At 36.8% G+C, this 24,392-nt stretch overlaps 1 protein-coding gene and 1 long non-coding RNA gene across 15 annotated transcripts in view; both read left to right on the forward strand.

Annotated features, from left to right (window-relative positions):
- STXBP5L (syntaxin binding protein 5L) overlaps positions 1 to 24,392 on the forward strand; it is a 426,109-nt gene that overhangs the window by 115,643 nt on the left and 286,074 nt on the right. For all 14 annotated transcript variants that reach the window (XM_051859274.2, XM_051859272.2, XM_051859275.2 and 11 more), the window contains one exon: positions 9,569 to 9,632. In XM_051859274.2, coding sequence (XP_051715234.1) covers positions 9,569 to 9,632 — 64 coding nt within the window. The remainder of the gene's footprint in view (positions 1 to 9,568; positions 9,633 to 24,392) is intronic.
- Positions 9,639 to 15,816, forward strand: LOC127493977 (uncharacterized). The gene is made up of 2 exons (XR_007924656.2): positions 9,639 to 12,432; positions 15,764 to 15,816. It is a non-coding gene; the product is annotated as an uncharacterized lncRNA (long non-coding RNA).

Here is a 24,392-nt window from a genome sequence, read left to right on the forward strand (position 1 = left end):
GTTGTGAGCAGTGGTGCTACAACCATGTGGTGTAGGTATCTCTTTGATACAATGTGTTATGTCTTTGGGATATATACTCAGTAGTGGGATTGCTGGGTCATATGGCAAATCTATTTCTAATTTTTAAAAGTAATTTCCACACTGTTTTTCATGGCTACACTGATATACACTCCCCTTTACCTACAACCTTGTCAGCATTAGTTACTGTGTTTTGGATAATAGCCATTCTGACAGAGTTGAGGTGATATATCATTGTGGTTTTTATTTGCATTTCCCTTATGGCTAAGGATAGTGAGTATTTTTTCATTTATTTAATAACCAACTTTTTTGAGGCTCTCTGCCCATTTCTTAACTGGATTGGTGGCTTTTTTTGGTTATTGAGATATTTGAGTTGCTGATATATTCTGAATATTAATCCTTTGACAGATAGGTATATTTTTAGCATTCTGTTGGATTTATCTTTACTTCATTGATTGTTTAATTTGCTTTTCAGAAGCTTCTGAGCTTGATATAATTCCATTGTGTAGTTTTGCTTTTGTTGTCTGTGCTTTGGGGATTTTATGCGAGAAGTCATCACCTATACCAATGTCTTAAAGTATTTCCTCTACATTTTCTCCCAATAACTTCATAGTCTCAGGTCTTAAATTTAGGTCTTTGATCCATCCTGAGTGGATTTTTGAATATGGTAAGAAGTAGGAATCTAATTGCATTCTTTTACATATATACATCCAGTTTTTCCAGCACAGTTTATTGATGAGATAATCCATACTTCAATATGTGGTCTGGGCACTTTTGTCAAAAATCAGTTGGCTTATCAGTTGGATTAATTTCTGGGCTCTTTGTTCCATTGATCTGCATTTCAATTTTTGTGGCAGTACCCTGCTGTTTTAATTACTACAGCTTTGTAGAATGCTTTGAAGTCAGGTATTATGATGCCTCCTGATTGACTGAATTAGCTATTTGCTCAGGATCACTTTGGCTACTCTGGGTCTTTGTGATTCCATGTTAATTTTAGGATTGTTTTTTCTTTATTTTATAAAGATTTATTTTATAATTAGAAAGCCGGAGTTACAGAGTGGGAGATACACACACACACACACACACACACACACACACAGATCTTCCACTGCTTGTTTACTCCCCAAATGGCCGCAAAGGCCAGGGATGGACCAAGCCAAAGCCAGGAGCCTGGAACTACATCTAGGCTTTCCATGTGGGTTCAGGGACACAAGGGCTTGAGCTGTCTTTTGCTGCATTCACAGGTGCATAAGCAGGGGTTTGAATTGGAAGGAGAGCTGGGACTCAAAATGGCACTCATATGGAATGCTGGCATTGTAGGCAGTGGCTTAACCCACTAAACAAAAACTTGGGCCCCAGGATTGTTTTTCCTAACTCTGTAAAGAATGTCATTCGTATTTTGATAGTGATTGCATTGAATCTGTGGATTGTTTTAGGAAGTATAGATATTTTAATAATGTTAATACTTGCAATCCATGAAAAAGCAAGTACCTTTGCTTTTTTTCTGTTCTTCATGATATTTTTCATCAATGTTTATAGTTTTCATTATAGAGAACTTTCACTTATTTGGTTAAATTTTTTCCTAAATATTTGATTTTTCTGTGGTTATTATGATTTGGATTTCTTTGATCATTTCTTTTTCAGTGAGTTCATGTTTAGCATATAAAAAGTTACTGAGTTTTTTGTATCCTGCAACTTTACTGAATTGGTTTAATGAATTATGACATCCTCTTGGTGGAATCTGTTGGACCCATATTCTGAATAGTATGGTTCAATTCCAGTGTATCTTTGTTGATTTTCTGTCTTGGTGGTCTGCCCATTGTTGAGAGTGGGGTGTTGAAGTCACTCACTATTATTGCATCTCTCCCTTTAGGTCTAATAGTGTTTGCTGCATATATCTGCATGGTCTTGTGTTAGATGCATATATATTTATGATTTTTCATATCTTCTTGCTGATTTGATCCTGTTATGAAAATATAATGTCCTCTTTTGTCTCTTTTTACACTTTTTATTTAAATACTGTTTTTATCTGATATGAGGGTGGATATTCTGTTCATTTCTGGTTTTGATTTTGTTGGTATATCTTTTTCCAACCCTTCATTTTCATGATATCTGTATCTTTTTTGGGGGGAGGTGAGTTTTGTATAGGCAGCAAATAGTAGGCCTTGCTTTTTTAATCCATTCAGCCAACATAAGTCTTTTGGCTGGGGAATTTAATCTGTTTACTTTAAAGGTTAGAACTAATACCTGTAATATTGTTGATTGGTTGCTGATTATACCTGTTATACCTGCTCTGTTAGTGAATTTGGTAGTGTCATGTGATTTTATGATGATTACTTCTAATGTAAGACTCCCTGCAGAATTTCTTATAAGGCTGATCTGATCTCATTTTTTATTTGTTCAGGGAATATGTTATTTCTCCTTCACTTCTAACTAGCTTCACTGGAAATAATAGTCTTGATTGTACTTTTTTTTTTTTCCTTTAAGAACTTGAATATATCATCCTACTCTCTTCTGGCCTGTATGGTTTCTGCTGAGGAGTCTGCTATTAGTCTAAGTGGTTTTTCTTATAACTTTAAGCTTTTCTTTTACTGTCCTTAGGATGCTCCTCTTGTCCTTAACTTTTGAGAATTTGATGGCGATATATCAGGGGAAAGTTCTTTTTAGTTGAGTCTGCTTGGGTCCTTTGAGCTTCCTATATTTGATGTCCATGTCTCTTTCTTTTCTTTTAAGATTTTTATTTTATTATTTATTTGAAAGGTAGAATTACAGACAGTGAGAGGGAGAAACAGAGAAAGGACTTCCATCTGCTAGTTCACTCTCCAAATGGCAGCAACGGCTGGAGCTGGGCCAATCCAAAGCTAGGAGACAGGAGTTTCTTCGGGGTCTTCTGCATGGGTGCAGGAGCCCAAGCACTTGGGCCATGTTCTGCTGCTTTCCCAGGCCATAGCAAAGAGCTGGATTGGAAGAGGAGCAGCTTGGACTCAAACCAGTGCCCGTATGGGATGCCATCTCTGCAAGCAAAGGTTTAACCTCTGCACCATGCCGCCTGCCTGAGGTCTCTTTCAAGACCTGGAGACTTTTCAACTGTTATTTCATTTAGGAGGTTCTTGTTGCTTTTTTACTTTTCTTCTCCTTTAGGAACTCCTATAATATGAATATTTGGTCATTTAATCGTATCCTATATTTCATGTGGTCTTTCTCCATTCTTTTTCATTCTTCTCTATTTTTGTCTCACTGGGTTATTTCAAGATTGTTGACAATTCAGGTCAGGAATTCTTTCCTCCACTTGGTCCATCCTAATATTAAAGCTCTAAAAAAATTAAAAAACAAAGCTCTAAATGGTATTTTTTATTTCACTGATAGAAAATTTTATCTCTAAGATTTCTAGTTGGTTCTTCTATCCCCTTAATGATTTCTATCCCCTTAATGATTTTTTCATTCAAGTCTTTTATTGATTTCCTCATTTCTGTAAGTGATCTGTATTCTCTTGCATCACATTGAATTTCCTTACAATAATTATTTTGAATTCCAGTTCTGGAATTCAGAGATTTTCTTCAACTCAGAATCTAATTCTGGAGAACTGGTGTGTTCTTGTGAAGGTATCATGCTACCTTGCTTCTTCATGTTTCCTGTTTCCCTACAATGACATCTGTGCTTCTGGTATAATAGTCCCTTCTTTATGGAGAAGGTTTTATTGGAAAAGAGTTTATGGTTTAGATGGAATGTAGGTTATCACTTGGCCTGTTGCTTTGGCTTTCGTTTTAGGCAAACCCAGAAGTGATTTCTTTTGCTTTAATCTGTAAGTTGTGTCTGTATATGACCAAGGGGGTGGTCTGGTCTGCTGTCCATAGGGGTAGAAGCATGACTGAAGTGAATGTGAATGTCCTAGGGTGTGTATCTTCAGTCCCCAGAGAGTTGTTAGTTACACTGTGGATTGTGATAACCAGGACCTTGTTCTTGGTGCTGAGACAGACAAAAGGGGCCGTTCCTTTGTCCCATGGGCAAGCCTGAGTGCTGATGGGGCTTGTTGTACCAACAGTTATGGCTTTAGGCCTCTGTGATAGGGATGGGCCCTTCTATCGTCCTGCCAAGAGAGTGCTACTAATGCTGGGGCTTATAACACCAGTAGCCCTAGTCCCAGGATTAGGGAATATGAACTCAACCCTGCTGAAGTCCTACAGGATATACAGGAGATTTGCCCTGGCAGGTATGGGTGTGGAGTGATGGAATGCAGGAAGGTTCTTTCGTAGGTCCACTGGATAGATTCCAGTGGCTTTGAGGGAATTAGTACTGATTGTTAACAGTACTGGTACTACATGAATGGGGTCATTACTCAGATTCTTAGGGTGGGGGATAGTGGCAGACTTATATATGAAACAGACCAATACATAATAGAGTTCTCCAGATATTGTGAGTGAAAGCAGATTTCTCCAAAGATTTTAATATAACATCAACAGTCTCAGTTCCATAAGGCATAGAAGAAACTTCCCCCAGTTCTCACATGGCATGCAAGGGTGTTTCTGGGTTATGTACCTGGTGTTCCCAACACCCTGAGCTAGAGGGAACTTTCTGAAGTCTGGTTTGGATTTTTTAATAGTCTGCTGCTACTGCTAGCCCCATGAAGCTGAGGTGAACCTCCCTGAATCCAGGGCTTACGACCCAAAGTCTCACAGTTGCAGGATGTAAGGGATCAATTCTGTGTTCTGCACATTGCACTGATTCTGGCTCTGATCATGCAGAACAGAGATAAGCTGTGTGATTTTTCTCAGCCAACTGATTCTAGCACTCTGCAGAGGTGGGGGAGGGGAAATAGGCAATGTGATTTCCTTTCTTAGGGACAAACAGTTGTTTAGATCTGAGTCAGCTCCCCTGGCTGGGGTTAAAGTCAGTGAGTGACTGGAATTCTCCCTCAGCTAAAGCTACCAGTGACTGATCAGGGCAACTTCTTCCTACCGTGACGTGGGAAGATGGTGACTCCCAGCTGGCAGCTTACTACGCTACGTGGCTGGCCTCAGCAATGTGTCTTTCCTTCTTTGCTGTCCCACAGAGTCTATGTTTTGTTCTGTCACTTCACTGAAAATTTCTGTCAGACCTCTGGAAACGTGGTTCTTTGTATTTTTCATGTCCAACTGCTGCTGAAGTCAATGTGGCTTCTCACTATGAGCCATCTGGGATCTCCTCCACGGATATGTTTTGTTTGGTCATCAGAGTATTTATTTACTTCTTTGTTTTCTGTTTGTTGTTTGAGAGAGAAAGGAGTGAGGACAGATACCATATTCACTGATTCACTCTCCAAAGTGTGTGCAGTGGTTGGGTCTGGGTTAGGGCAGAGCCAGGAGGCAGCAATTCAGTCCAAATCCCCACATGGGTAACAGGAATTCAATTATTGGATGCATAAATGAGTAAAGGACCTCAATAGACAGTTCTCAAAACGGGAAATACAAATGGCCAACAAATACATGCAAAAATGCTCAACATTGCCGGCTGTCAGGGAAATGCAAATCAAAACGACAAGGAAATACCACCTCAACTTTGTCAAAATGGCTAAAATCCAAATCACAGAGAGTAACAAATGCTGGTAATGTGTACAAAGGGGAACACTTACACACCGTTGGTGGGAATGTAAATTACTACAGCCAGTGTGGAAAACAGTGTGGAAATTACTTAAACTGGAACTAGCAAGGAGCTGGATTGTAAGTGGAGCAGCTAGGATTTGAACTAATGCCTGTATAGGATGCTGGCATCACCAGTGATAGTTTAACTCACTGTTCTACAATGTCAGTGCCTAAGTCTTTTTAAAAACAATGAATATTTCTCTTAGTAGAGTTGAGTTCTTTGGATCCCCTAAATAAAGAATCATATTGTCTGCAAAGAGGGATAGTTTGACTTCTTCCTTCCCAATTTGTATTTCTTCTGTAGCCTGAGAAATCCTTACAAATAACAGAATTTTAATTTAATTTAATTTGATTATTTTTTGAACTAGAATCCGAGAATATAAATGGAAGAATTTTGCATTTGTTCCAACTGGAGTTTCCTAAATATCTTTCAGTGATTCCTTTAATATGATCAACAACAAAAAATTGATCAACCAATAATTCTGGGATATATTGACTATTCGCATAGTACAGGCTTAGGAAGTTCTTTAAAGAAAAAAATATTTAGTTCAGGGTTTCCCAAACTTTTAAAATATGGATCACTGTACATTAAACATCTTGAATCATCACCAGTGTATCTTGGAGTATACTTTGGTAAATATTGGTACAATCAAACGCACGGGATGGATGTCAGTTTGTGGTTTGTTGGCTTTTATTAGTCCCTAAAGATTAAGATGGTTGTCATTTATCAGAAGCAATTATTATGTTATAGAATACCGTATTTATGTACAAATGACATATTAAATATAAACATAGAACTGTAAAAATACCTCTGAACTTCTTAAATTAAGGTTTCTTTTTTTTTATTTGTATGTCTCTCATAAATACAATATTAGGAACATAGTAATTCTTCCCACCATACCTGCCCTCCCACCCTCTCTCCCCCTTCCTCCTCCCTCTCCTGTTTAGTCTGAGAATAAAAAGAAGCAGAAAGAAAGAAAAAAGGAAGAATGGAATAAAAAAACTAAGAGAACTGAACCTCAACAGTCTAGACAAGGGCTGGTCTATGTTATTGCTTCTCAAAGGTGATTTTGTCCTGCCCCTACCTCTTCCCTTCCTTCCTCCTCCTCCTTTCCTTTTAGAAGCTTAATTGTTTTTAAAGAAGAACCAAAGGATGGTACATCTCTTGTGAACCCTTAGACATAACTTTAACTTATGAGACATAGTATTATCCTCCATTTAATATGCTAAATGAAAGTGATTCTTGAGAACAAGTTTTACTATTAAGTCTCATGATACAACTCTTTGTGGACAGAGGTCCTGCATGGGGAGTTAGTGCACAGTGACTCTTGTTGTTTACTTAACAAATAACATTCTTATGTATGACATCAGCGATCACCCAAGGCTCTTGACATGAGCTACCTTTTGGATCCACTGACATGGAAGCCTTTTGGCTCCATTGGCTTGACAATGCCACCAGCAGAGTGGAAGTTCTTTCTTCCCTTAAGAGAAAAGTGGCCGTTTCTTTCCACTGGGGTCCTACCCACAGGGGTCCTTTATGTAGGACCTTTTTTCTTCTGGAGTCTCTTGGCTTTCTATGCCTGAAATGCTCCTCCTGGGCTTTCCAGCCAGACTGGAATGCCTTTAGGGCTGATTCTGAAACCTCTTTATGAAGCTCTATTTAGTTTCTTTTCTTCCACCATATATTCCAAAATGCAGATACTAACTCAGAATTCCAGCAGCATCATAATACTCATACGTACTGTTTATTGAATATATATATCATGCTTGCCATTATAATAGATGTTATATGTATACTATATATAACCCTCAGGATTATTCAGGAAAAATAGTAATCAATTTTAGATGAAAAGATTTAGGATAAATATAATAAAACAAAGTTCATTACATTCTAATAAATTTGTATTTATTTCTTTGGGTTACCCTGAAGACTCTGTATCAAGGTCACCTAGTATTATATAATTTGCCATTTTTCTTTCTTTTTTTAGAAAAGGTTTATTTATTTATTTATTTGAAAGGCAGTGTTACAGACAGAGAATCTTTCATCTACTGGTTCACTCCCTAGATGGCTCCATGGCAGGACAGGTCCTAAACCAGGAGCCAGGAGCTTCATCTGGGTCTCCAACATGGGAACAGGGGCCAACATCACAGGTGTAGCCCTACTCACTGTGCCGCAATGATGGCCCCAATAATTTGTCAGTTTTTCTTTGGCTCTAAGTAGTTTCAATTTTAAATCTTTTTTTTATTTTGTGCCAAATCTTTTATAGTTTTCATATGTGCTTAAGAAATTATGTAAATATGATCATAATAGATTTAATCTTGAACAATTAATTCATGAAGAAAGTGTTTGGAAAATTGAGCCAGACAATATCAGGTCAGATCATATTTAATCATGACATCATATTGTACAATGACATAAGTTTAGCTAGGAATTATTAAAAAAAAACAGCCAGTATTAGAGTACAATAAATTTAATTGACAAAGCCAAGGTTCTTTTACCAGTATACTATTAGAACTCTTAATTATCTGTTAGCAATTACACTAGATATCCAGATGAATGACACATAACTGATGAACTAGGTTTCCATAGTTTGTCAGTTCTCTGTAAGATGACTGTCAGCAGAGTAAATCTCTTAAGAGCAAAGATGAAACTGTAGTTTTCTTTCATGTTTTTATCTTGTTAATTTTTATTTTAAAATATTTAATAATACAGAAAATATAAAGAAAAGTTCCCTGAGCACAAGTAGATTTAACAGCTTTTAACATCTTGCAATATTCACTTCATAAATATCATATACATATTATCTTCCTTGGTAGCAGGGGTATTAATTTATGACAAGGGTCATAAAGTAAGGAAAGAAGTATATTATTTAAGAGTGTAATTAAATCAAGATAACACATGTAAATCTTTATACACTAAATAATATGGCATCCAGACAACTTCTTTAAAAAAAGATCTATTTATTTACTTGAAAGGCAAAGATGTAATCAGAGGGAGACAGAGACAGAGGTTTTCCATCTGCTGGTTCACTCTCCAGATGGCTGCAACAGCCAGAGCTGGGCCAGTCCAACCTGAAGCCAGGAGCCAGGAAATTATTTTATGTTTCCCACATGGATACAGGAGTCCAAGCACTTGGGCCCTCTTCCACTAATTTCCCAGGTCATTAGCAGAAAGCTGGATTGGAAGAGGAACAGCTGGGACATGAACTGACACCCTTGTGGGAGCCAGCACCACAAGTGGAGGCTTAAGCTTTGCCACAGTGCCAAGCCCCTAGACAGCTTTTTAATACTATTTATATTATTAACTTTCACATATAACAGAAAACATGTAGAGTTTGTCTTTTTGTGTCTTGCTTATTTAACTTAGACTAATGATCCTATCCATTTTGTTGCAAATGTCAGGATTTTTTATGATTAAGTATTATTTCACCATGGATATATATAATATTATTTTTATCTAGTCATTAGTTGATGGACATCTAGGTTGATTCTGTATCTTTGCAATGGTGAACAATACTTTCCTTTAGGGATGAATCAGAGGGTATTTCACTTTACAGGAAACTTTAAATCAATATGTACTTTGCAGTTTGGTTGAAACAGATTTATATCACCCTTGTATTCTTTTGTCTATAAAAATTAAAACTCAGTTTAAAAATTTCAGAGGCCCATATCTAGAATAAACATATAAGATAATGAGCAGTTGCAGTGTCACGTGAATCTTTGTTCTTAATCCTGATTTTAAAAAAGTCACAACTACTTCAATACTGTTAATAGGAGAAAGAAAAATACTGCATAAAGAAAACCACTCAAATGAATTTAACTCAGAATTTTAGTGATTTATTCCATGATTATCTGAATTTTTTGTTTCAGTCTCTAATGGTAAGATATTTTCAAGTTTATTTATTAATTGCACATTTGAATTGATTTAACAGGTCCACCAAGACTCATCCAGGACCAGTTGTACATTTAAGTGATAGTCCAAGAGATGAAGGGAAAGTGAGTATTATAATACTATTTTTCCTTTTGTTTTCCTCATTCTTGAAAAAAAGTGTTTCTTACTGTTATGTTATACCTAACATCTACCCAGTTCATAGTATTTGGTGTTATTCAAAAATTAACAATTGCTGAATGAATGAATAAATGAATGAGTAAATGAATGAATAAATGATTCATACTAATCATGTTCTCAAATTAAGTATTTAGCGTCACCCAGAGCTAAATTGATATTTGATTCTGGAATCTTGAGGAAGTTGACGTATAGAACAACTTTGATTTCCAGATATCCTACATTTGAAATGAACAATATGATTATCAAAATCATTAATTTTTTTCAGTTTTGGTAGTAATAATTAATATTAAATAACAAAGTAGTCATGTATTTACTTAAACATTTTGTTATAATTAGAAAATCTGATGTAGACATATATTTTTGTGACTAAAGTTACAAAATACATAAGCAGTCTAAATATCTGATACATGCATATGGTGAAAAGTTCTTGAACACATTTTGATTCCAATACAATCCCATCAAGGTTGCATATACCAATGCCATCTCACTCTAGTCCAAGTGATCAATTTCAGTTCACAACTGATCATAATGATAGGAATAAGAGTCAAAGGGATCACACAAACAAGATTAGTGTCTGCTAATACTAACTGATAGAATAAAAAAGGGAGATAATGATCCAACATGGGAGGTGGGATACACAGCAGACTCATAGAATGGCAGATGTCCTAAATAGCACTCTGGCCTCAGAATCAGCCCTCAAGGCATTCGGATCTGGCTGAAGAGTCCATGAGAGTATTGTAGGCATGGAAAGCCAAGACACTCTGGCAAAAAAACAAAAAAACAAAACAAAAAAAAAAAACAAACAACCAACCAGACAGACCAATATGAAAGATCTCTGCGAGTGACATCCCAGTGGAAAGAACAGGCCATCAAAGAAGGAAGTACCTTTCTCTGAAGGGAGGAGAGAACTTCCACTTTGACTATGACCTTGTCTAAATAAGATCGAAGCTGGCGAACTCAAAAGACTTCCATAGCCTTGGCAACTCATGACTAGAGCCTAGGGAGATTACTGACGCCATAAACAAGAGTGTCAATTTGTTAAGTCAACAACAGGAGTCACTGTGCACTTACTCCTCATGTAGGATCTCTGTCCTTAATGTGCTGTACATTGAGATTTAATGCTATAACTAGTACTGAAACAGTATTTTACACTTTATGTTCTGTGTGGGTGCAAACTGATAAAATCTTTACTTAATATATACTAAATTGATCTTCTGTATATAAAGAGAATTGAAAATGAATCTTGATGTGAATGGAATGGGAGAGGGAGCGGGAGATGGGAGGGGTGTGGGTGGAGGGAAGTTATGGGGGGAAAAAGCCTTTGCAATCCATAAACTGTACTTTGGAAATTTTTATTTACTAAATAAAAGCTAAAAGAGTTGTATTTTAAGATATAAAACCACTGAACATTACATTTATATTTATGTTGCTGTGTTTAAATTTCCAAGAAAAAGTGCCTGAAATATTATATGCTAATCTAGGGAGGAAACTGGAGATTGGAATTTGGGGAAATAGATAAAGGTATTTAATTTTCATGTGCTGTTAATAATTTTAAGAAATAATACAATATGTGCTAATTGTATAATTAAAATAGACTTGTAAGATGAATGAAAATTGGCTTGAGAACAACATGCATTTGAATTTTCCCTCTAATCCTTATTAGCATGTAATTTTGAATAAATTATTCTTTGTATTTTTTTGATTAATAATATTTTGTCACGTGAATTTTTTTAGTATATTCAATTTTATCAGTCCTTTCAATTGATTCCTGCTTCTTCTTACTTACTAAATCTTTCCCTTCATGTGAGAAAATACAACCTTATTTTTCTATCAGTTTTAAAACTTTGTATTTCAAAATTAGGATAAATCTATATATAATTTTATGTAGGTTTGATATAGGGGTATGCTTTGATTTTATACATATAAAGAATTCATTTATTAGATAATCCGTTTTCCACTGATTTTTAAAACACCTCAATCACATATCAGTATCCCATATTTGGGTGGCTCTTCTGCACTTTCTCTTTTGTTGCATTATTTGTTATTGTACTGATTACTCACTTTGTTAGTCTGATTTAACAATACATTGTATCTGATAAACAGGTCCCCCTTCTTCTTCTAAGTGATGTTGGCTAGTTCTGAACCTTTATTCTAGTGATTGAATTCTAAGACCAGCTTATCAAACTCCATGTAATGCCCATTTCAGATTTTGTTTGAAATTTGAACATATAATGTCAGAGAAAATGTACATTTTAAGATACTGGTGGTGTATCCATGAACATTGTATACTCACTCTGGCTTTTCTTTGAGTTTTTCCTTTCTTTTTTATACTTCAGTTTATTTGGTGTAAATTTTTTTTGAAATCCTTGTATAGTTTTACCATAATGCACATTTTTCATTTACTTTTTGAAGATCCCTGTATAGATTTTTTTACTTATCTTATTCAGTTTTAACAGATTCAATGTAATTTGTAGATAAAATTATGAGAACATAATGGTATTCTCTTTCTCCCTCCCTTCCTCTTTACCCTTCTCTCCCTCCCAACCTCCTTCCTACTCCAATCTCTTTTTTTTTTTAGTTTTTGAGATAACATCTTTTAAATTTACATTATAGTAAAAAGGCTTAATAATTCACTAAGAAGTTTAACAAGTAAAAAGCAGAGACCCTAGTTTAGTGGGAATACAGACAATGGCTTGAATGGAAAAATGACCATTTCATCTGTATACAGTAAGTTTTAAAGTAATCAGAGATCATTAAAACTACAGTAGTATAACATTATTAATCATTGGTTTGAAAACGTTATAAAAGTTACACAAAACTATATTTGCAGCAATACTATAGACACAGACACTTATTTTTTCTTTTTTTTTTTTTAAATTTTAGCTCACACAAATAAGGGAGAACATGCATATTTGTCTTTCTGGGTCTGGCTAATTTCACTCAACATGATGCCCTCCAGTACTGTCCATTTTGTTGCAAATAATTCAATGTCATTCCTTTTTTTAATAGCTGAGTAATATTCCATTGTGGATACATTCATTTTCATTATTCATTCATGTGATGATGGACACCTTGGTTGATTCCAAATTTTGGCTATTGTGAACAGTGCTACTGTAAACATAGTGGTATAGGTATCTCTTTGACTCATTGTGTTCAAGTCTTTGCTGGTAAAGTGAAAGAAGTAACAAATTACTGAAGATAAATTTCCTACAGAAACAAGATAGTATCAGGGAATCAGAAGATAGACATTCCTCCCAAAATATCCTTTGTTAACCTCACATTGGTATGTCAAATAAGAGGATGCTTATGACTGAGAGATGCTTGTTCTGAATAGAGAAATGAGTGCACATTTTCAGATTCTCTCAGCTTTTCATGTTCCCATTCTCTAGCTGCTTGCTTTCATGTTTGTCAGAATTAATCTACTTTGTACTTTCAAAAAGTTAACTTTCTGAAGTTGACTATCTATGCCCAGGTCTTTGGCTCCTGCTAATAATTCTGGATTCAGAATATGTGCCACAGCAGAAGGCAGGTGATCCGACTTCCCTAACAACCAAATGGGTCAAAGGACATGACTTGAAATTGAGAAAACTTTGATCAATATCAGATGAAAAGTAAATTCTTCCTCCCTTATGATTGAGCTGTTTTGAGTCATAGCTTTTCCATATAAACTGTTAGAGACATTTTGCAAGTAAATGCTGATGATACACCTGCTAAGTGACTTAGTATCTCTTCTGCTTCTCCCCATGAAATTGTGGTTAGTGTGATAATACATTATCTTTGTTTTACTTCTTCATTTTATTTTTCCTTTATTGTTGGAACTCTGATATTGTACTTCTCCATGAAACATTAGCACTTAAGACTTGCCTCAGGACCCCCACTCCACCCCTTGCCCAGCTACAGAACGATGGTTAAAATAATGATTACCAAAACTGTTTTAAATCAAGTATTAGAAACTGAACCAAAACTAGTTTGATGCCTGTTTGCAAAATGCTTTATTGGAACACAGCCATGCTCATTAAAATATTGCCTCTGGAAGCTTTCTTGCTATAAGAGCAAAGTTGAACAGATTTGAGCAACTAGCCTGAAATGTCTTTTACATAAAAAGTTTTGTTGACCCTAGTCTAGATTTTAGACTCTCAGGATCTAATTTTGGAGTTAGATTGTCTCCTGTCTAAAATCAAAAAATCTCTTGAAGGTGCCAAGTTGAGTGATATTAAACCCTGCCATGTGGTAACATCAGCTACTTGAACATTTTCCTAATATTAATTGGGGACTTCTAGAAAGATAAGACAACAAGAGATCAAATATTTGTGGTGCTTAATTGGTACATAGAAATAGCATTTATGATCATAGTGGTATAAAATAGCTTCCTTTAATGGCTATGTTTTTGTTTTCTATTGCCAACATAAACAATCACAAATTTAGTAGCTTAAAACAACACAAATTTATTATGTTACAGTTCTATAGGTCAGAAGTCCAACACAGGTCTCACTACCTAAAATCAAGGTATCAACAGGGTTGCATTCCTTTTTGGTAGTTAAAAAAAGAATCTGATTCATTACTTATTTTGGAGGCTGCATGTATTTCTTGATTTGTAATCCCCTTTCTGTTCTCCATCTTCAAAGCCAATATGTAGCATCTCTCTTACATCATTGTCTCAATCAATCTCTCAATTCACATGAATTGATTGGGCCCACCTGGATATTCCAGTATATTTCTTCCAACATTGAATACTTAATCAAATCAAATCCTTGATTAGATTAATCTTTTTTTGGTGGGGTGTTGAGGGTTAAGGTGTCAACGTTTTGGGGAATTCATTCTGCTTACAGCTCAGAGCAGTTAATTATTTATTTAGTGCATATCAGGGACACTTTAAGATAGCTTTAAAGGAATTCTTACTGCTTGCAGCTCTAGAACAGACTGTACTAAAAGTAGGCCCAGGTTCTATTTTTATGGAGACATGCAGAGCTTTGTTGAAGTCAGAGCCCTGATAAGGAATGAATATGATCCTATCACCTGGTATGTTAGTTTCCTAGGACAGTTAATAACTAATTACCATAAATCAGGTTAGTTAAAGCAACAGAAATTAATGTTTTCATAGATTTGGAGTCTAGGAGTCTAAAATCATGAGGTTGGTTGGTCATGCTCCCTCTGAAGGCTTTAGGCTAGGATCCTTTTCTGCCTTTTCCAGCTCATGTGGCTTCTGATAGTCTTTGACTTGTGGCGGTGTGACTCCAGATGCCTTCATCTTCATGTGGCATTCTCTATGTCTCTATTATCGTCTCTTCTTATAAAAACATCAATTTTTGGATTTCTAGTCCACTCTAAACACAGGTGATTTCATCTTGAGATCTTTATCTAATTATATCTGAAAAGACCCTATTTCCAAAGAAGATTGGGTTCTGAGGTCCTGCATGGACATGACAGTTTGGAGACTATTCAACCACTACACCTGAGATTGACATTTGTATAGATAAGTGTTAAAATATTATAAAATATGCACTTGACCAAAATATGCACTTAAAACATCGATTTCTTTGTACTGGGAGACTGGAATGATGTTATTTGAGGTAGTTTCTTTGTATGATATTTATATTCACAAGAACATCCCCTATATTAATACTTCCAGGATCAGATCTCAAAGTAATCTAACATAGAAGCATGTCTTTTCCTGTGATGAGAGCCAATATGAAAGAAACAGAACAGCCACCAAAGAAATTGAGGACCTTCATAGCACTATAAGTGTACAAGGAAATGTGTTTGGTAGTAATTGTTAATGGTTTTAACTTAGAGGCTTAATAGATGAGAGTTTACATGGGACCATTCTCCGTGATTTGAAATTTAATGGCTCAGCAAAGGCAGTTGAATCAGTACTAGTAATTTGCTGTGATGGATCCTTGAGGTCTGGATTTAAAAAAGCATATAGTAAATAAAGTAGGGATATCAAATCCTTTTGGTATAGTATTAAATCAGGGATCAGAAGACTCAAAGAGATGAAAATGTTAAAATGAAACAAGGTGTTTGTCCTGGAAACTCACTTCCTCTTTGTGTTCTCTAGGAGAATCTCAAGAAACCTGACTTCACTTAACCTAACAGAAATGCTGTGGAAAGGCATGTATGAGCATATTTGAGAAGATTGGAAGAGGTTATCCTTTTTAGGTCTTTGTTGAAAGCAAGAGATTATGGCAGAGAGTTAGGCTCCATAATATTGGAGTTAAAGATCATGGATTGATAGAGGCCAGGTGCAATATTTAACTATCTTGGAGATCTGATTATAATTAGTGTAACAAGCAGCAACACTGGAGTACCAGTACAGGAATCTATGCTGATTGCCAGTATATTGTTTCTAGGAGCAAAATTAGGTAGGCAGTTGGCTGGGATGTTGTTTGAATAATTAGAAGAAAATTAAGACCAGTTCAACTTTTAGCATTAACTATCAATATGGAAAATCACAGCATTATCAGGTTTTCCAGGTATAAGTCAGGTTCAGATAGGGAATCCACTGATTAAGAGGAGCCAGTTGCTCCTGAAGAAGGATCCTGAAATGCACACATAAGTACAAAGTAATTGTAGGAGCATTTGTGGTTATTTTCATGAGTAACTTACTACTTTTTCAGGATGGCCAGCTACAGGGTCAGAGCAGATATTGATACCAGAAGATCCAAAGAGCAATTGTGGTCCTCTAATTTGAGGCAATGTATACCAAGTAACCAGGTGATAAATGGAGTTTGGGCCCACGTCTGAGTTCACAGTAGATCCACTAGGTATGCAAATATACCCAATTATTTTCTCCAAACATATAATTTGGACAGATAGGCTTTGTAGCTGGAATAATACTCATTGGTTTCCTGACATTGTAATTATAAGCATTATAGTAGGAAGGGAAAATGAAAACTCTTGAAATTGTCTCTGCTAAGATAATAATCAGAAGTCATACTGCATCTCTGAAGGAGTTGCAAAAATTATCACAACTATATTTGAATGATTTGATGATAGTAGTCACCAGTACATGCTTGTTGAATTCCATTGTCTGAATTTTTTTAAAAAATCAAAGTGGATGATTGATAAATTTATGTGTACATTTCAGCATAGTCTATGGTACTTTATAGTTATTAGTGTAGTGAAATATTTTTTTCTTAATACCCATCAATGAGAGGATCAAAGCTTGATTTCATAAGAAGAGACAGCAGAGAGCAGGCACTTGCCATGTGAGCATCCTGTATCAGAGCGCTATATGTAAACCCAGCTGCTGCACTTCCTATCTAGCTTTCCGGTAATGTACCCGGGAAGGCAGCAGATGATTTCTCAAGTGCTTAAGCCTTCACCCACCATGGGAGAGACCTGGTTTCAGCCTGGCCCAGACTTGGGTACTGGGGTGTGGGGGACTTTTGGAGCATGAACCAGTGGATAGAATATCTCTTTTTCTTCCCCCCCTTCACATACACATAAACATGCACACACACACTCACTCACTCACTCATACTCTTACTCACTCCTCTCCCTTTCTTTCTCTTTACCTCTATCTCTGCCTAATAATAAGTAAGTAAATCGTTTTTTAAAGGAAAGGGCAGAGATATAATATCAGCCTTCCCCTAAAGCTGTTTTATTTTTCCAGCTCTCTATCATAATCAAAGTATCTTCAAAAAGTTTGTGGAAGATTATATAATAAAAAAAATCATGGATTTCAAGATTTTTGTGCCAAAATAAACTTAATTGTTTCAGTTGGATTTTCATTAGTTAAGACACCTGGAAAAAAAAAAACCTGAGAAAGACTCTTAGGAAGGAAGCAGAGAGAGAAGATAGGCAAAATTCAGTTTTAATAACTAATTCTCTCACTAGAACTGTCTTCTGAGGGTAGGACTCAAATGACTTAAAGGTCTTTTACATGCCCACTTCTCAGAGATCATAAGTAGATGAAGTCTCCACCCTGATTCAGCAACCATTAATATGAGGCTTGGGAGTTTAAACATCTGCATATATTTGGGGAGCCAAGTCCTGTTTGATCCATAACATACCTTTTAATTCCAATTTTTGTATGATCCTTTTGAAGAACCCCCTTGTATAATCATCTGGAAACTTGATTTCTGGACATTCTGTAAAAAGTATACCAGTACAATTGGTAGGTTATATAATATTAATTGGATCCTGTGAGCAAAAGTAGTAAGTACCTATATAATTCATTTGACTCATGTGTCACATGATAGTAAGTAAATACCACAAAAATCTGAGGGCCTGCTCCATATGTAATGATTATAGGGTCTTATGGTAGGGGTATGCAGGAGCTTCTCTAAATTAAAGCATGAACTACTATCCCAAAAGGCTTACCAAGTGGTGTGACCTGTTTTTAGTATGGAGAAATATAATTTTCAAATTCTTATAGATCAATCAACAAGTAAGTTCTCCAAATAAAACATAAAATTAGGAAAATCATGACCTGGCTTACTCAAGAAAATAGGGAGAAAACAAAGTCACACTAAATAATACATTAAAAAGGGAGTAATACACCAAGACTAAGGAAATATTTAAACATTCAAATTAAATTATTTTATGAGAACATATAAATTTAAAAGCCTCAGTTAAATGAGTAATTTTGGGTTAACTTATCAATGCTGGTACCAGTATAGACAAAAAGTTTATGAAAATGAGAAAATTACTACATTGCTACTTCCATCAAAAGTGCTAGACCCAGGTAGTTTTACCAGGAAATTTTGGTATATCTTTACATACTAGAGAATCTGAATGCTACATGAACAAAACTGTTCTTAATCAGTGCCTGCCAAACTATGGACAAATCTGGCTTGTCACTTGATATTATAAGTAAAGTTTTATTGGGGATTATGTAGTCTAGAAAGCTTAAAAGTATTTACTGTCGGATCTGTTACAGAAAAAAAAAGTGCCGATTCCTGTTCTGAATATAGTTTCAAGAAAGGAATTCCCAAGTTACATTATGAAGCAACTATAAGAATGATAACTAAACCTGATAAAACTTGCACAAAAACAAAACTGTGGATGTATTGAATTTAATTAAAATCAATGGAAAAGAGATGATGTTAGCAAGATAGTACAATAGAAAGTCTGAGCCTTCCTTCTCCCACAAAAACATTGAAGCAGCTACAAGTTGTGCAAATTCTCTTCATGAAAAATCAAAAACTAATTGAAAGGTTCTTGTACCACAGCAGAACATGAATGTAAACTAACAAAAGACAATGAGGCTACTCAGGACGCTCACTGTAGACCCTACCTCTGATCAGAAAGAGATAACCTAACATCCACCTACATTCAGGGGGAGAGAAAGACTTTGTGCATAAATCTAGCACCTCAGTTTTTCAAAAGGGCTTTCCAGAGGATTAGCATTTAAGCTCTGACAGGTCTGATTTGGTCTAGATGCACAAGGAAGAACAGAGCCAGTAACTTGGGCTGGTAGACACCATTGGTCCTACTCCCTGCTCAGTACAAAGACCAAATGAAAAAACCTACCTCTCAGCTTGCCCTTTTCAATAGAAAGAGTTGATCTGTGTGTCTAATACCCCAACTTCAAAAAACTAGCATCTGCTTCACCAGACTTGAAGTTCTGATAAGTCTGGCAAAAATTTAGCTGCCCTGAGGAGGATTGAGGTGGTGGTTCGTGCTGTTGGTGCCATGGCTACTCCACCTGGCTTAGCACAGAGTACAAAGACAAAAAGTATAGCTGCTTTCTTCTCCACGGGGTAGAAAACAGCAGGTAGAGACCCTACCTCTGCGAAAACTAGGAGAAAATATTACTTTGTCTAATTCACATACACCAACACAGAGAGTCAAGGGAATTGAAGAATCAAAGATGTTCTAAACAGATGAACAATATAATCACCAGAAACCAACCCCAATGACACAAATTTATACAATTCAACTGACACAGAATTACAAATAACTGTGTTCATGACAATGCTTACTCAAGAAAATAAAGGATGAACAAAGTGAGAGTTTCAATTAACAAAAAACTTGAAAAAAGTAACAAAGATCATACAGCTGAAGAATACAATAGCAGAACTGAAAAAAATCATTAGAAGGGTTAGCATCAATGCATATTAAGTAAAAGAAAGGATAAGTAAACTCAAAGGTAGATCACTGGAATCTAGTGATGTGAGAAAAAAAATGAAAAATAGTGAATAAAACTTAAGGGATACCATCAAGAAGACTAATATATGGTTGAATCTTATATTAGAGAGCCTGTGCTGTGGCACAGCAGGTTAAAGCACTGGCCTAAAGTGCTGGCATCCCATATGGATGCTGTTTCTAGTCCTGGCTGCTCCTTTTCTGATCCAGCTCTCTGTTATGGCCTGGGAAAGCAGTAAAAGGTGGCCCTAGTCCTTGGGCCCCTGCACCCACATGGGAGACCCAGAAGAAGCTCCTGGCTTCAGATCAGCACAGCTCCGGCCATTGCAGGCATCTAGGGAGTGAACCAGCAGTTGGAAGACTGCTCTCTCTTTAACTCTGTCTTGCAAATAAATAAATATTTAAAAAATTATATTAGAAGGAAAATTGTAAGAGGGGCCAGAAAGCCTATTTAAAGGAACAATGTCTGAAAACCATCCTTATGGAAGGAACTGGACATCCAGATTCAAGAAGTCCAAAAGAGCACCAAACAAATCTACATTGAGACACATTATAATCAAATTGTCAAAGATCAAATACAAAGAATCTTCAAAAGCAGCAAAAAAAAAAAAAAAGCAAACTCTCACATAAAAAGAAATTTTTTTTTTTTTTTTGACAGGCAGAGTGGACAGTGAGAGAGAGAGACAGAGAGAAAGGTCTTCCTTTGCCGTTGGTTCACCCTCCAATGGCCGCCGCGGCCAGCGCGCTGCGGCCGGCGCACCGCGCTGATCCGATGGCAGGAGCCAGGAGCCAGGTGCTTTTCCTGGTCTCCCATGGGGTGCAGGGCCCAAGCACTTGGGCCATCCTCCACTGCACTCCCTGGCCACAGCGGAGGGCTGGCCTGGAAGAGGGGCAACCGGGACAGAATCCGGCGCCCCGACCGGGACTAGAACCCGGTGTGCCGGCGCCGCAAGGCAGAGGATTAGCCTAGTGAGCCGCGGCGCCGGCCAAGAAATTTTTTTAACTTTTATTTAATAAATATAAATTTCTAGCTGGCGCAGCGGCTCAATAGGCTAATCCTCCACCTGTGGGGCCGGTACACTGGGTCTAGTCCCACTCGGGGTGCTGGATTCTGTCCTGATTGCCCCTTTTCCAGTCCAGCTCTCTGCGGTGCCCGGAAGTGCAGTGCAGCATGGCACAAGTCCTTGGGCCCTGCATCCGCATGGGAGACCAGGAGAAGCACCTGGCTCCTGGCTTCGAATCAGCGCGGTGCACCAGCTGCAGCGCACTGCTGCAGAGGCCATTGGAGGGTGAACCAACGGAAAAGGAAGACCTTTCTCTCTGTCAATCTCTCTCTCTATCCACTCTGCCTGTTAAAATTTTTTTTTTAAAATAAATTACCAATGTACAGCTTATGGATTACAATGGCTTTTTCCCCCTAATAACTCCGCACTTCCCTGAAGCCCTCCCCTCTCCAGCTCCTTCTCCCAACCATTCACATGAAGATTCATTTTCAATTATCTTCATATACAGAAGATCAGTTTAGCATATATTAAGTAAAGATTTCAACAGTATGCACGCACACAGAAACACAAAGTGTAAAAATACTGTTTGAGTACTAGTTATAGCATTAAATCACAATGTACAGCACATTAAGGACAGAGATCCTACATGAGGAGTAAGTGCACAGTGACTCCTGTTGTTGACTTAACAAATTGACACTCTTGTTTATGGCATCAGTAATCACCCGAGGCTCTTGTCATGAGTTGCAAAGGCAATGGAAGCCTTTGAGTTCACCAACTCTGATCTGTTTAGACAAGGTTGTAGACAGAGTGGAAGTTCTCTCCTCCCTTCAGAGAAAGGTGCCTCCTTTTTTGATGACCTGTTCTTTCCACTTGGATCTCACTCGTGGAGATCTTTCATTTAGGTCATTTTTTTTTTTTTTGCCAGAGTGTCTTGGCTTTCCATGCCTGAAATACTCTCATGGGCTTTTCAGTCAGATCCACATGCCTTGAGGGCTGATTCTGAGGCCAGAGTGCTGTTTAGGACATCTGCCATTCTATGAGTATGCTGTGTATCTCGATTCCCATGTTGGATTGTTCTCTCCCTTTTTTTTTTTTCTATCAGTTAGTATTTGCAGACACTGGTCTTGTTTATGTGATCCATTTGGCTCTTAGTCCTATCATTACGATCAATTGTGAACAGAAATTGATCACTGGGACTAGTGAGATGGCATTGGTACATGCAACCTCGATGGGATTGAATTGGAATCCCCTGTTATGTTTCTAACTCTATCATTTGGGGAAAGTCAGCTTGAGCATGTCCCAAACTGTACATCTCTTTCCTCTCCTATTCCCACTCTTATATTTAACAGGGATCACTTTTCAGTTAAGTTTCAACACTTAAGAATAACTGTGTATTGATTACAGTATTCAACCAAAAGTATTAAGTAAAACAAAAAAAATACTAAGAGGGATAACGTATTAAGTTGTTCATCAACAATCAGGGCAAGGGCTGATCAAGTCGCCGTTTCTTATAGTGTTCATTTCACTTCAACAGGTTTCCTTTTTGGTGTTCGGTTAGTTGTCACTGAACAGGGAGAACATATGATATTTGTCCCTTTGGGACTGGCTTGTTTCACTCAGCATAATGTTTTCCAAATTCCTAACAGGGATCAATTTTTAGTTAAAATTTAAACACTTAAGAAATATTGTGTGTTAATTACGGAGTTCAACCAATAGTACTAGAACAAAAAAAATACTAACATGGATAAAGTATTACATTGTACATCAACAGTCAGCACCAGAGCAGATCGAGTCACTGTTTCTTATAGTGTCCATTTCACTTCAACAGGTTTCCCCTTTGGTGCTGAGTTAGTTGTCGCTGATCAGGGAGAACATATGATATTTGTCCCTTTGGGACTGGCTTAATTCACTCAGCATAATGTTTTCCAGATTCCTCCATCTTGTTGCAAATGACCGGATTTTGTTGTTTTTGACTGCTGTATAGTATTCTGTAGAGTACATGTCCCATAATTTCTTCATCCAGTCTACTGTTGGTGGGCATTTGGGTTGGTTCCAGGTCTTAGCTATTGTGAATTGAGCTGCAATATGCAGACAGCTTTTTTGTTTGCCAATTTAATTTCCTTTGGGTAAATTCCAAGGAGTGGGATGGCTGGGTTGAATGGTAGGGTTATATTCAGGTTTCTGAGGAATATCCAGACTGACTTCCAAAGTGGCTTTACCAGTTTGCATTTCCACCAACAGTGGGTTAGTGTCCCTTTTTCCCCACATCCTCGCCAGCATCTATTGTTGGTAGATTTCTGAATGTGAGCCATTCTAACTGGGGTGAGGTGGAACCTCATTGTGGTTTTGATTTGCATTTCCCTGATTGCTAGTGATCTTGAACATTTTTTCATGTGTCTGTTGGCCATTTGGATTTCCTCTTTTGAAAAATGTCTATTGAGGTCCTTGGCCCATCTCTTAAGTGGGTTCTTTGTTTTGATGTTGTGGAGTTTCTTGATTTCTTAGTAGATTCTGGTTATCAACCCTTTATCTGTTGCATAGTTTGCAAATATTTTTTCCCATTCTGTCGGTTGCCTCTTACTTTCCTGACTGTTTCTTCAAGTACAGAAACTTCTCAATTTGATGTAATCCCAATTGTTTTTAATTTTGCCTTTGACTGCCTGTGCTTCTGGGGTATTTTCCAAAAAGTCCTTGCCAGTACCTATATCTTGCAGGGTTTCTCCAATGCTCTCTAATAATTTGATGGAGTCGGGTCATAGATTTAAGTCTTTAATCCATGTTGAGTGAATTTTTGTGTAAGGTGAAATGTAGAGGTCTTGCTTCATGATTCTGCATGTGGAAATCCAATTTTCCCAGCACCATTTATTGAATAGACTGTCCTTACTCCAGGGATTGGTTTTGGATCCGTGATCAAATATAAGTTGGCTGTAGATGTTTGGATTGATTTGTGGTATTTCTGTTCTGTTCCATTGGTCTATCCATCTGTTTCTTTACCAGTACCATGCTGTTTTGATAACAACTACCCTGTAGTAGTATGTCCTGAAATCTGGTATTGTGATGCCTCCAGCTTCCTTTTTGTTGTACAAGATTGCTTTAGCTATTCGAGGTCTCCTGTGTCTCCATATAAATTTCAGCATCATTTTTTCTAGATCTGAGAAGAAGGTCTTCGGTATCTTGATTGGTATTGCATTGAATGTATAAATTGATTTTAGGAGAATGGACATTTTGATGATACTGATTCTTCCAATCCATGAGCATAGAAGATTTTTCCATTTTTTGGTATCCTCTTTTATTTCTTTCTTTAAGGTTTTGTAATTTTCATTGTAGAGAACTTTAACATCCTTGGTTAAGTTTATTCCAAGGTATTTGATTGTTTTTGTAGCTATTGTGAATGGGATTGATCTTAGAAGTTCTTTCTCAGCTATGGCACCTATTGATATAAACTTTCCTCTTAACACTGCTTTTGCTGTATCCCATAAGTTTTGGCATGTTGTGCTGTTATTCTCATTTACTTCCAGAAAATATTTATTTCTCTTTTAATTTCTTCTATGACCCATTGTTCATTCAGGAGCATGTTGTTCAATCTCCATG

This window comes from Oryctolagus cuniculus, chromosome 4, assembly GCF_964237555.1.
Source record: "Oryctolagus cuniculus chromosome 4, mOryCun1.1, whole genome shotgun sequence".
NCBI classification, from domain to species: domain Eukaryota; kingdom Metazoa; phylum Chordata; class Mammalia; order Lagomorpha; family Leporidae; genus Oryctolagus; species Oryctolagus cuniculus.